The following is a 12,500-nucleotide window of genomic DNA, read 5'->3' on the forward strand; positions in this document are numbered from 1 at the left end:
GCCAGCCCCCAAACCCCAAACCCTAAACCCTAAACCCTAAACCCTAAAGCGTGTGCGTTCAGGTGGTGGAGTGTCTGGACCCCGGGGGCGAGTGGATAAGCCACCGGCTGTACAGACAGCACTGCATGCGTGTGGGGTGTGGGGTGTATCTGAAGGACTTGGAAAAGTTGGGAAGAAAAAAAGAAAAAATTTGTTTATTTGATAATTGCATTTTCTCGCTGCTGCTGCAGCCCAGCAGCGGAGTGCCCGTCAAGGCCTGGCGAGGCGACGCAGCCGACAACGAACTCTTCAAAGTCCAGCGCCTCCTCCACGTGCCAAACCCTAAACCCTAAACCCTAAACCCTAAACCCTAAGCCCTGAGCCCTGCGAGCCAGAATAAGCGGGTCACAAACCCTAAACCCTGAGCACTTATATTCCCCGACAAGCCAGAATGAGCGGGTCATAAACCCTAAACCCTAAACACTTGTAGTCCCCGACAAGCCAGAATACGCGGGTCGTAAACCCTAAACCCTAAACCCTAAACCCTGGGACTCCCCCTAAGACCCAGAACACCCGGGACCCAAACCCTAAACCCTAAACCCTGGGACTTCCTAAACCCTCGACGCAGCCAGCGCCCAGGGAGGGGCCGGAACTGAAGCCCTAAACCACAAACCCTCGCACGCAAACCCTAAACCCTAAACCCTCGCGCGCAAACCCTAAACCCTAAACCCTAAACCCTTGCTTTTGTGTTCAGGAACTTAGTAAAAAGGAAAGCTTCTCCGACTACTTGGGCCAGCGCTACGGCTTCAAAGAATATCTGGACTCCATTAGGAGCGCTCAAGAAAACCCTAAACCCTAAACCCTAAACCCTAATTATGAAATCTTTTCAGGAAATTGATGGACAACCTAGGGTTTGGGGCTCGGAGTGCTTAACGCTTTTCTCGGGCCGCCGACCCCAAACCCTAAACCCTAAACCCTTAGCGCCAATTCTGGGAGTGGCAAACCCTCGTTTGCATGTGTTTACTGTTGAGGCTTCCAAACCCTAAACCCTAAACCCTAAACCCTCGAATTTTAGGTATTTATGCCGCGTTTTAATCTTCAGATTTATGCATTTTATAAAGCAGCAGAGGAGGTTCAAATAAGCGGAGGCAAATTAATGCAGTGGATAAAAAAGTTGCAAAAAAAGCTGGCGCAAAGCTAAACCCTAAATCAGGGTTTAGGGTTTAGGGCCTGCACAAAGGTGGCCCGCGAGGTTCACGAAAACCCTTATTTTGCCGGTGTAGCTTCCTGCTACAACCACTAAGTTTGCTGCGTCCGACCTGAAGACCACCCAAACCCCAAACCCTAAACCCTAAACCCTAAACCCTACAAAACCCTAAACCCTAAACCCTAGCCCCGCGCTTAGTGCTACTTGTGGCGCTCCCCAGCCCGTGGCGCCGCTCCGCAGCCGCAGCCCGCCCCTCCCCCGAAACCCAAACCCTAAACCCTAAACCCTAAACCCTAAACCCTAAACCCTAAACCCTCACTGCTGCTTGCAAAGCTCGTAGCAGCTCGCTGGCAAACCCAAATGAATTCTCTTTCCAGCCCTCCAGCAAAAAGATCTGCTGTCGGGGGGCCCCTTGGGGGCCCCTGCTGCAGCAGCATCAGCAACAGAAAGTGCAGCAAGAGAAGCAGCACACAAGTCGCTGTCGTCCGAGTCGCACTCTGCTGCTGCTGCTGCTGCTGCTGCTGCTGCTGCTGCTGCTGGCGGCGGTGCTGCTGCTGCTGCTGCTGCTGCTGGCGGCGGTGCTGCTGCTGCTGAGGGCGCCGCCGCTGCTGCTGACGGCGCTGTCGCTGCTGCTGACGGCGCTGCTGCTGCTGCTGACGGTGCTGCTGCTGCTGACGGTGCTGCTGCTGCTGCTGCTGATGGCGCTGCTGCTGCTGCTGCTGTGGGCGACGGCTTGGAGTTGCTGCAAGCAGGCGAAACTGCAGCAGCAGCAGCAGCAGCAGCTGCTGCTGCTGCTGCTGCGGGCGCAGGCTCGCAAAGAGACTCCCCAGAGGCCCCCCTGCCGCTGCTGTCGTTTTGGACTTTGCTGCTGCTGCTGCTGCTGCTGCTGCTGTTTCTCTTGATACCTAAAAATTGTTTTATTTTATTTCTTTTGGAATTCATTGACACTGAAGAGACAGAGGGAGGGCTGCTAGAAATGCTGCTGATTCCCGAGCGAAACTGCCGCTGCTGCTGCTGTTGCTGCTGCTGCTGCTGCTGCTGCTGCTGCTGCTGCTGCTGCTGCTGCGTCGGCCTGCGCGACAGCTGGGGGGCCCTGCTGGGCAGCGGGTGTATAGACAGGTAAGAGAAAAGAGCAGCAGAAAAGGCGGGGGGAGCAGCAACAGCAAAAGTCAGCAGCTCGTCAAATGCTGCACACAAAACCCTAAACCCTAAACCCTAAACCCTAAACCCTAAACCCTGAATTTTAGCCTCTTCGTTCACAGGGGCTTTATGCCGTCGTCGGATCAGGAGCTTTCAAAGCGCTACGGGGTGAAGGCGAGCCAAACCCTAAACCCTAAACCCCAAACCCTAAACCCTAAACCCTAAACCCTAAACCCTTTTTTACCTTTGAACTCCTCGAGCGAACTGTTTGTCACCCTCTTCCAGTGAGGCAAACGCGTCCTGCAGAAAACCCCAAAGCCTAAACCCTAAACCCTAAACCCTTCGCCCCACTGAAGTCCCAAACCCTAAACCCTAAACCCTAAACCCTAAACCCTAAACCCTACCTCTGGCTGTCCAGCAAGTCAGCTGCAGGGCCTCCAACCCTCCAATAAGAAATGCGGCCAATTTCGCTGCCGCAGACTACTCCAAGGCCATTGGCTCTGCACAAACCCTAAACCCTAAACCCTAAACCCTAAACCCTAAACCCTGGCGAGCCAAGCCCCGAGCTCGAAGCTCAAAGAGTGAACGCCAACGTTGCCCACGCCGACCTCTAAACCCTAAACCCTAAACCCTAAACCCTAGACCCTCACGTGTAGCTGGCCCTCAGCATTATCTGGGCATTTACATGGCCTTTGAACTTGTAGACGCAAGTCAGGCTCTGCGCAAGTCCCAAAACCCCAAACCCTAAACCCTAATTCTCAAACCCTAAACCCTAATTCTCAAACCCTAAACCCTGCTTCCCAAACCCTAAACCCTGGAGAGCACAAAGCGAGGGTTTAGCGCTCTAGCGCCGCGAGGCGGCGCGAGGACTTGAAGAGGGCCTGGATGAGGGTTTAGGCTTCGGGCGAGGGTTTAGGGTTTAGAAAAAAAAGGGTTTAGGGTTTGGAAAAGGGTTTAGGGTTTGGAAAAGGGTTTAGGGTTTACAGAAACGTCGAAGATGCGAATGCGCGAGTCGTTGGTGGCCACCAGCAGAGAAGTCCCATCAGGCAGCCACTCCAGGCTTGTCACCTGCGCAAACCCTAAACCCTAAACCCTAAACCCTAAGTCCTAAACCCTGAGAGAGTCACACGTAAACCCTAAACCCTAAACCCTAAACCCTAAACCCTCAGCCGTTACCTTTCTTCCCTTGGCAAATTTTCCCTTTCTATTCTTGCAGTCAACCTCCGAACAAAACTTCAGCGTCTGCACGCAAACCCTAAACCCTAAACCCTAAACCCTAAACCCTAAATTGTATGCCCTGAGCCCAAAGTCGCTGTTTTTACTGCCGCTGGGTGGGCGGAAGGGCCTTTAGCTCCAAACCCTAAACCCTAAACCCTAAACCCTAAACCCTTACTCGTGCGTCGTAGAAAGAAATGCTGCCATTGCGAAAGCCAACAGCCAAAATGCCTCCGCTGCGCAACACCCGAACCCTAAACCCTAAACCCTAAACCCCAAACCCTAAACCCTAAACCCTAAACCCTAAACCCTAGAGCGCTTGTTGCGGGCTCAACTTCACCGCTGGAGCGCGTTGGCGCCCGAAAACCCCCGCGCCCCCAACCCCGAAGCCCAGCCCCAAACCCTAAACCCTAAACCCTAAACCCTAAACCCTAAACCCTGACTTGGGGGATATGGAAAGAGCCGTCACCAACTCGGGAACTTTCAAATACTCCACTATTCGGGACTCGAACTGCTGGGGGGCCCCCCGGGGGCCCCCGGGGGCCCTCGTGGAGAGAAGTCTCCAGACCTGAATGGTGGCGTCGAGGCAGCCGGTGAAGATCACGTCCTGCGGACCCAAACCCTAAACCCTAAACCCTAAACCCTAAACCCTAAACCCCAAACCCCAAGCCCCAAGCCCCAAGCCCCAAGCCCCAAACCCCAAACCCTAAACCCTAAACCCCCTGGGGCGGCCGGCCTGGGAAGCGGAGGCGGTCGCGAGGGTTTGGCGGGCTGTGCGTCGCAAACCCTGATTTAGGGTTTAGGGTTTGCACCTTGAAAATGGGGTGGAAAGAGGCGCTGGTGGGCCAGTCCGTGCAGCGCAACACAGCAATTGCACTCAAACCCTTCGAGGGCCTCCACAGCCGAATCGTTTTATCCAAACTCGCAGAAAGCAGCAAAGACAGTTTTGCTGTTGGCGCCCAACACAGCAAAATCACTGAAGCCCCGTGGCCAGTCAGGCAGTGGTCCGGGCGGTCTTTCAGGAAACCCCAGCCCCCGGGGGGCCCTCCTCGGGGGAACCGCACGCCGCGCCCGGGGGAACCCGACAAGGAGTGCGAGGGGTTGGCGGGGGGGCCCCGGGGGCCCCCGGGGGCCCCGGAGAGACGGGGGGCCCCGGGGGGCCCCGGGGGCCCCGCAGGCCCGGGGGCCCCCGGGGCCCCGGAACAGACCATAAGAAAACCACCCCCGTTTGGCCTGCTGCTGCCAGCCATTCGCCTTTGGGGGATATTGTTGCAGACCACAGCGCTGCGCTGTCGCCTGAAACACAAACCCTAAACCCTAAACCCTAAACCCTAAACCCTAAACCCTGGGCGCCATAGGGGGCGGGGCGATTGCGGGCAAGGTGGGGGAGAGACCACGGAAATGCTGTCGTCTCAAACCCTATATCCCAAACCCTAAACCCTAAACCCTAAACCCTAAACCCTAAACCCTAAACCCTACCTGTCTCAACCTCCCGCACGCACCAGACCGGGGACAGGGCCTGCTTAGATTTGGTGCTGCGGCCCCTCACTGCCACAGGAAACACTCCTCTCTGCAAACAAAACGGGTTTAGGGTTTAGGGTTTAGGGTTTAGGGCTTATTACGGCTGAGGGCTCAGCAGCAGTAGTTGCGCCAGTCGACGGGGCTTAGGGTTTAGGGTTTAGGGTTTAGGGTTTCTCACCACGTTCGCACGGCTGCAGCCTAGCAAGCCCTTGCTCTGCATTGTCCTACAAACCGCAAAAAACAGCAGCAGCAGCAGCAGCAGCAAGTGGAGCAGCAGCAGCACTCAGCAGCAGCAGCAGCAGCAGCAGCAGCAGCAGTTCCAGCAGCAGCAACTGCGAACCTCCGCCAGCAGCAGCAACGAACGCAGCAGCCACAGCGGCAGGAGACATAACAGCATCAGCAGCAGCAGCAGGATCAGCAGCAGCATCAGCAGCAGCAGCAGCAGCAGCATCAGCAGCAGGATCAGCAGCATCAGCAGCAGCAGCAGCAGCAGCAGCAACAGCAGCAGCAGCAGCAGCTCACGTGGTTGTGGATACGAATGAGCGCTCCACCGGCTGCCGCAAGTTCAAGGGGCCCGCAGGCCTCCTGAAGATGCTGCGGCCCCACTCTGCAGCAGCAGCAAACCCTAAACCCTAAACCCTAAACCCTAAACCCTAAACCCTCGAGAACTGACTGTCCCAAGCTGGGCTGCTGGCTGTTGAGACTCCCGTAGCAGCAGCAGCAGCAGCAGCAGCAGCAGCAGCAGCAGCAGCTTTGTGATTTGTCTTTATTTGTTTTAAATTTGTTTATTTAGTTGTCTCCTTTTTAATTATTTTTTTTAAATTTATTTATCTTTTCAGTTCTTTGCTTTCAGCTGCTTCTCTTTTTGCTGCTCTGCGCTTTTAAGGGTTTAGGGTTTGCAGGGTTTAGGGTTTTCGATATTTTAGGGTTTAGCGTTTGAGGGTTTAGCGTTTGCGAGGGTTTAGGGTTTACAGGGGACTAGGGTTTACAAGCTATTAGGGCTTACAAGGGTTTAGGGTTTACAAGGGTTCAGGGTTCACAAGGGTTTAGGGTTTACAAGGGTTTAGGGTTTACAAAGGTTTAAAGTTTAAAAGGGTTTAGGGTCTGAGGTTTAAAGGGGTCTAGCGTTTTCGAGGGTTTTGAATTTTAAGGGTTTAGGGTTTAGGGTTTAGGGTTTAGCCCCACTTGCTGCAGAGGGAGAGCCTGCCAATGAGGGGCCCCTCTTTGGGCTTGCTGCCCAGTGGCTCTCAGCTGGGGGCCCCTGTTTATCTGCTGCTGCTGCTGCTGCTGCTGCTGTTGCTGCTGCTGCTGCTGCTGCTGCTTCTGTTGCTGCTGCTGATGGCGAGCTAGAGGAAGCATCGCTGCCTTGCTTTGCTGCTGTTTCTTTGTCAGCATCTTCGGTGTCTCCGGCCTCGCTCGTTGCTGCTGTTGCTGCTGCTGCTGCTGCTGCTGCTGCTGCTGCTTCTGCTGCAGCAGCAATCTGCTGCGGCTGAATTGTATAGGCAGACAGAAACTCCGACTGCAGATCTGCTGCCCCCTCATGCGCCTCGCAGTCCCGGGAGACCCTCTCAGCAGCAGCAGCAGCAGCAGCAGCAGCAGCAGCAGCAGCAGCAGCAGCAGCAGCAGCAGCAGCGGGTTCATGCCGAGCGCCACCCAGTGCCTCAGGAGGATCCTGAGGGGCCCCTTGCAGGGGCCCCCTGGGGGCCCCCAAGGGGGGCCCCTTGGGGGGCCCCTCGCTGAGCTGCTGCTGCAGTGACCCCAAGGGGGGCCCCCGGGGCTCTGTTGGCCCCAGGGGCCCCTCGGGGGCCCCCTGGGGGCCCTGGGGCCCCTCAGGGGGGCCCCCAGGGGGGCCCCCAGGAGGCCCCACGGGGGGCTCCCCGCGTGGTGGTTGAGCTGCTGCAGTTTGCTGCTGCTGCTGCTGCTGCTGCTGCTGCTGCTGGGGCCCTCTCGTGGCCTCTTCTGGGGCCCCGGGTTTGGCCTGCAGGGCTGCTGCTGCTGCCTTATCTGCTGCTGCTGCTGCTGCTGCGCCTGCTGCTGCAGTTTCTGCTGCTGTCTTCAGCATGGACTTCCCGAGGCCCTTTCGGAAGGGCCTGCTGCAGCTGCTGCTGCTGCTGCCGCTGCAGCTGCTGCTGCTGCTGCTCCTCGCAAACACGCTGCTGCGGAGGTCTCTAAAGGCAGCAGCAACTGAAGCAGAAACTTCTTCTTGCCAACTTTCCCGAACTGGGGGGGCCCCCAGCCCCGGGGGCCCCTCGGGGGGCCCCTCGGCGGAGGGGTGCAGCAGCAGCAGCGGCAGCTCAAACTCGCTGCTCGCTGCAGCAGCAGCAGCAGCAGCAGCAGCAGCAGCAGCGCGGCCCCCTTGGGGCCCCCGTGCTGCAGCAGGCTCCTCAGGCGGGTCCTCGGGGGGGCCCCCCAAAGACTCCCCAGGGGCCCCCAAAGGGGGGCCCCCAGAAAGGGTCTCGGGGGGCCCCTGCTGCTCTGCAGGGCCTCGGGGGGCCCCCCGAGGGGCCCCTTCACATCGTGGCGGCATGGGACTGCGGCTCTGCTGACTAGCTGCTGCTGCTGCTGCTGCTGCAGCAGCAAGGGAGGGGCCCCGGCCTGGGGCTGCAACAACTGCAGCAGCAGCAACAGGAAGATCTCCGCAGCTCCCAGGGGCGAGCGAAGCCCCGCAGCGCAGCAGCAGGCAGCAGCTGCGCGGGCCTCAAACCCTAAACCCTAAACCGCAAACCCTAAACCCTAAACCGCAAACCCTAAACCCTAATTTGCTGGCAGCAGCCGAGGCCACAGCAGCTCTCCCCGCCCGCTGCGGGCCGGGCTGCTGTCTCATTGGAAACTGAAAGTCTTCGGAGGCGAAAAGTCTTTTCTAAAAAGGGTTTAGAAGAAAAGAAAAAGAGAAAAGGGAAAAAGGCCGTTTTGCTGCAGCCGAGGCGCCGCTGCTGCTGCTGCTGCTGCTGCTGCTGCTGCTGCTGCTGCTGCTGCTGCTGCTGCGCTAGCCAGAGCCCGAGTTGGCTTTCGTTTCGAAGGCAACAAAAATAAACTGCACAAATGAGTTCGTTAACACACCTGGGAAAGGGTCTTCGTCTGTGCTTCCTGCTGTACGTACACCGCAGGGCCCTGCTGCTGAGCTGCTGCTGCTGCTGCTGCTGCATGCTGCAGCAGCGCGCAGCTGCTGCTTCTTTCGTGGACTTTGAATTATTTTCGCAAATTAAATGCAAAAATAAACTTATTTGCCGTTCAAAGAGGAAAAGCTGAACGCAGCAGCAGCCGCCGCAGCCCGCGTTCAACTTTCCGCAGAGTCGCTGCTGCCTTCGCCGCCAGCCCGCAGCAGCAGCAGCAGCTGCTGCTGCTGCATGCCTTTACTTTAATTCAATAAATTCGAATTTAAATTTGAATTTAATTTCGAATTTCCGACTCAAACGCAGCGAAGATCGGGCGGAAAACACGGAGAGGCACCGCCGCTGCGCTGCTGCGCTGCTGGCGTCTTGCTGCAGCAACAGCAGCAGCAGCAGCTGCTGCTGCTGCTGCTGCTGCCGTTTGAAACGAGCTTTCTGAAAGCTCCAAAAGAAGCAAACAAACTCGCTGCTGGCCACTGACACCAGCAACAGCCCGCGCTCGCGCTGTTTCAACTTGCAGAAGGCAGCAGCTCTTGTCTTGCTTTGCTGCACTTTATTTTCTCGATCTTCCGCCTTTAAACAAAAAAGATAAAAGATAAAAGCCACGCAATTAGAGATTAAAATTCCAGACTTCTTTCTGCAGCGGCGGAGCCCCTCAAAGCCGCAAAATCGGAACACGAAAAACGGAGAAGTGCAAATTTGAGGTGGAAAGCCGAAGTAATTGGAGCGCCAAAGGGCATTTCAGCTGCCTGAAGGACTAATGCATGCAGAACTTTGTTTCATTTTATTTATTTTATTTTGTTTTATTTTATTTTATTTATTTGTTCGAGTTTCCGCACTAGTCGGGGCCGTTCAAGTTTTTCGATTTGGGGTGTATGCGCAGCTCTGGAAAGCTGAACGCCGCGGCGATGTTCACATTTTTCGTTTTTGCCTCCCAAAAACGTTTTAAGAGCTTTTTTTGAAGATCATGAGCCCCTCTTTTTGAAATATGCGGCCATTTTTCCCCGCAAGAGCTTTTTTATTGCCGCTTTCCCTCTTTTTCCTCTCGAACTTGAATTCCTCTGCGGCGTGGCGGCACCCCGCGGGCGCCGGCGGCGCGGCGCCCCTGGTCGTGGAGGAGGAAGAGCCGTACAGGTTTGCGTCTTTGGGAATTAATTTTTCAATTTAATTGCATTTTGAATTTGTTTAAATGGACTGGCCGGCAGCGAAACTGTGCGGGTCCTGGCCGACGCGATCAAGCGGCAAACTGCGCGAAATGCCCGCGTCGGGGGGGCCCTCGTGGCTTCTAAGGCCAGGGCCTACGAAGCCAGCGAGCTGCTGCATGCAGAGCATCTTTCGCAGCTGCTGCAGGGCCTTGCTGCGGACTTGCAAGCAGCAGAAGCAGCAGCAGAGGAGGCGCAGCAGCAAATTGACGGGGAGCGGCTGCGGCACGCGGAGGCGAAGGCGCAGATCGCAGCAGACGCGCAGCAGCAGCTGCAGCAGCTGCAGCAGGAAGAAGCTGCTGCGCTGCAGCAGCAGCACCTGGCAGAGGACAAGCTGCTGCAGACAGAAGCTGCTTTGAAGGCTGGGGAAGAACAGCTGGAAGCAGCAAGAGAGCAGCACAAAGAGCTGCAGCAGCAAGCAGCAAAAGACGAGGACAAAGTCCTGCAGCTAATTGAAAAAGACCGAGAAGCAGCAGCAGAGGAAGAGGAGGCTCAGGAAGCAAAAGAAGAAAGTGAAGAAGGTGAGAAAGCAGCAGCAGCAGCAGCAGCAGCAGCAAAAAAGAAAAACCAAAAATGCCTTCTGCAGCAAACGCCTGAACCCGCCTGCTGTCTGTACACCTCGAGGACTCCGCTGCTGCGCCCAGTCTGCAGCAGAAGAGCTGCCCCTCCTGTTCAAAACCCTAAACCCTAAACCCTAAACCCTAAACCCTTTGGCCAGTCTTTGCTGCCCGTAGCGCCCAGCTGCGCCCCCAAAGACAAACGAAAAATAAAGCCAAAAGGGTTTAGGGTTTAGGGTTTAGGGTTTGCGTTTTCGCGCCGTGTCTGTCTGGCTCTGTGCGCGTTTTGCAACTTTTTGAACTGCGTGGAGATCCGGGCCTTAAATTGTCGGATTTTTTCAATTAATGGAATAAATAAAGAAAATAATTAAATTTAATTGAAGAATTAATTAATTAATTCGAAAAAACCAATCAAATGGTGCACTTATGACCCTCAGAAGCCCTCCGTGGCCCACCGCCACTGCTGCTCCAGCAGCTGGTGCTTCCAGGTGTACATACACCCCACCACGCACCCATACACCAGCCACAGCAGCAGCAAAAACTTGAAGACATAGCTGCTGCGGAGGGCTCTGAAAAACCCAGGTCTGCTGCTGCTGCCCTTGCTGCTGCTGCTGCTGCTGCTGCTGCTGCTGCTGCTGCGCTGCTGCTGCTCCCAGTACGCGTACTGCTGCTGCTGCTGCTGCTGCTGCTGCTGCTCCGCCTCTATTAAGAACGCCAGCTCCCGCTGTATGGCGTCTTGGCGGCCCAGAGTCTGCAGCAGCAGCTGCGGACTTGCGCCTCTGAGGACTTGCTGCTGCAGCACGAGTCTCTCGTGTTCCAGCTGCTGCAGCAGCAGCTGCTGCTGCTTGGGCTGCAGCAGCAGCTCGCAGGGCCCCTGCGGCGCCTGCTGCTGCAGAGTCAGGCTCTGGACGGGGTACGCGGCCCACTGCTGCTGCTGCTGCAGCAGCAGCTGCTGCAGCTGCTGCTGCTGCTGCTGCTGCTGCTGCTGCTGCTGCTGCTGCTGTCGGGCGGACACGCCGAGTGCGTTGTACACAGCTTTAAAGCCGTAAATGCTTAGCCACAAAAACGCCACGACCGCGAGGAGCGTCCGCCTGCAGCAAACCGCAAACCCTAAACCCCAAACCCTAAACCCTAAACCCTAAACCCTAAACCCTCGAGCGGATGCCCGCGGGTCCCGCAGCTGCGTCTTAGCGCGCCGCTGCGCGCGGGCACTCCCCCGGCGCAGCGCGCGGCGGCGCGGCGGGCGCAGCAGCAGGCCCCGGGCTTAGGGTTTAGGGTTTAGGGTTTAGGGTTTAGGGTTTGACCAGTGGAGCGTGAGGACGAAGGCGTTGAGGACGCGGGCGAAGACCTGCGCTGCTGCTGCTGCGGTCTGGCCGTGGCTCGAGGGTTTGGAGAGGAAGCAGCGGCGCCACTCTTCGCAGGGAGCAGCAAGAAGGGGGGGTAAGGGTTTGAGGGTTTCGCAGCGGTTTTCGCGGTGCTGCTGCCTGCAAGCTGCTGCTGCTGCTGCTGCTGCTCCTTGCTGCTGCTGCTCCTGCTGCCACACGTCCCGCAGCAGCCACACGAACAGCAGCAGCAGCCACACCCCACACGTGCTCGCCACGCTCAGCAGCAGCAGCAGCCGCGCTGCGCAGCAGCAGCTGTACAGACACCCCAAAAAACGGCCCCACACCTGCTGCTGCTGCTGCTGCTGCTGCTGCTGCTGCGCTGCTGCCGCGGGCGCCGCGGCCGCTGCCGGGCCCAGCTGCTGCAGCTTCTGCGCCTCGTACGGCTGCACCGGCGCCGCTGCTGCTCCTGCTGCTGCTCCTGCTGCTGCTGCTGCTCCTGCTGCAGCAGCAGCAGCAGCAGCAGCAGCAGAAGTGTCCAACGGAAGAGTGGCGCTCGTGCTCAGGTCCTCGGGGCCCCGCGGGCTCGAGAAGGGGGGCCCCTCGCTGCAGCTGCCCGACACAGACACTGGAGACATCCCCTGCTGCTGCTGCTGCTGCTGCTGCTGCTGCTGCTGCTGCTGCTGCTGCTGCTGCTGAAACACATTCAAATCCGGGAAGCAAGGAAGCCGGGGGCCCCTCGAGCTTCTCCGGCTGCCAGCGCGCGAGACGCAGCTGCCCCCAGACACCCAGGGGGCCCCCCAGGGGGCCCCCCAGGGGCCCCCCTGATCAGTACCCTCTCTCCGACCCCGCCGGCCCCTCTCAGGGGGCCCCCCGGGGGCCCCCGGGGCCCTCAGCCCTCGCCGGGGCCCCCCTGGGGGGCCCCTGGGGGGCCCCCCAAAGTCCAAGTTGCTCATCCTCTCCACTAGGTCTGCGTCCGCGCTGCAGGGCAGGGGGGCCCCCAGGGGCCCCTCTGCCGCAGGAGGCCCCTGGCACGACCCCCTGGGGGCCCCCAGGGGGGCCCCCAGGGGGGCCCCCAGGGGGGCCCCCAGGGGGGCCCCCTGGGGGGCCCCCAGGGGGGCCCCCTGGGGGGCCCCCCGCTGAGGAGCCAGGAAGGGCTCGGAAGCCGCTATGAGGCTGTTTTTTGTTCGCTGGAAGGCAGAGGCCCTGCGCATGCGGCTGTTTGCTGCTGCTGCTGCTGCTGCTGC

The 12,500-nt window shown here is 58.2% G+C and overlaps 3 protein-coding genes across 3 annotated transcripts in view; 1 reads left to right on the top strand and 2 right to left on the bottom strand.

The window, feature by feature from the left end:
• Window positions 1–1,501: 1,501 nt before the first annotated feature.
• On the bottom strand, window positions 1,502–7,589 carry ENH_00050130 (hypothetical protein, conserved; the record flags this gene model as incomplete). Its single annotated transcript, XM_013581297.1, has 13 exons — window positions 1,502–2,373; window positions 2,571–2,626; window positions 2,731–2,826; window positions 2,977–3,044; window positions 3,311–3,394; window positions 3,503–3,568; window positions 3,720–3,777; window positions 3,985–4,148; window positions 4,354–4,837; window positions 5,044–5,111; window positions 5,241–5,286; window positions 5,585–5,669; window positions 6,248–7,589. The coding sequence occupies 13 exons, from the start codon at window positions 7,587–7,589 to the stop codon at window positions 1,502–1,504; spliced, it is 3,489 nt and encodes a 1,162-aa protein (XP_013436751.1).
• A 1,571-nt stretch (window positions 7,590–9,160) lies between these two features.
• On the top strand, window positions 9,161–10,065 carry ENH_00050140 (hypothetical protein, conserved; the record flags this gene model as incomplete). Its single annotated transcript, XM_013581298.1, has 2 exons — window positions 9,161–9,306; window positions 9,378–10,065. 2 exons carry the CDS (start codon window positions 9,161–9,163, stop codon window positions 10,063–10,065), a joined length of 834 nt encoding a protein of 277 aa, XP_013436752.1.
• A 299-nt stretch (window positions 10,066–10,364) lies between these two features.
• ENH_00050150 (hypothetical protein, conserved) overlaps window positions 10,365–12,500 on the bottom strand; it is a gene marked incomplete at both ends in the record, with an annotated part of 2,244 nt that continues 108 nt past the window's right edge. Inside the window, 2 exons of the mRNA XM_013581299.1 lie at window positions 10,365–11,022; window positions 11,236–12,500. The exon at window positions 11,236–12,500 is cut by the window's right edge and continues 108 nt beyond it. Of these exons, the coding sequence (XP_013436753.1) occupies window positions 10,365–11,022; window positions 11,236–12,500 (1,923 nt within the window). The remainder of the gene's footprint in view (window positions 11,023–11,235) is intronic.

This window comes from Eimeria necatrix, genomic scaffold (assembly GCF_000499385.1).
Source record: "Eimeria necatrix Houghton genomic scaffold, Enh_scaff396, whole genome shotgun sequence".
In the NCBI taxonomy this organism is placed as follows: domain Eukaryota; phylum Apicomplexa; class Conoidasida; order Eucoccidiorida; family Eimeriidae; genus Eimeria; species Eimeria necatrix.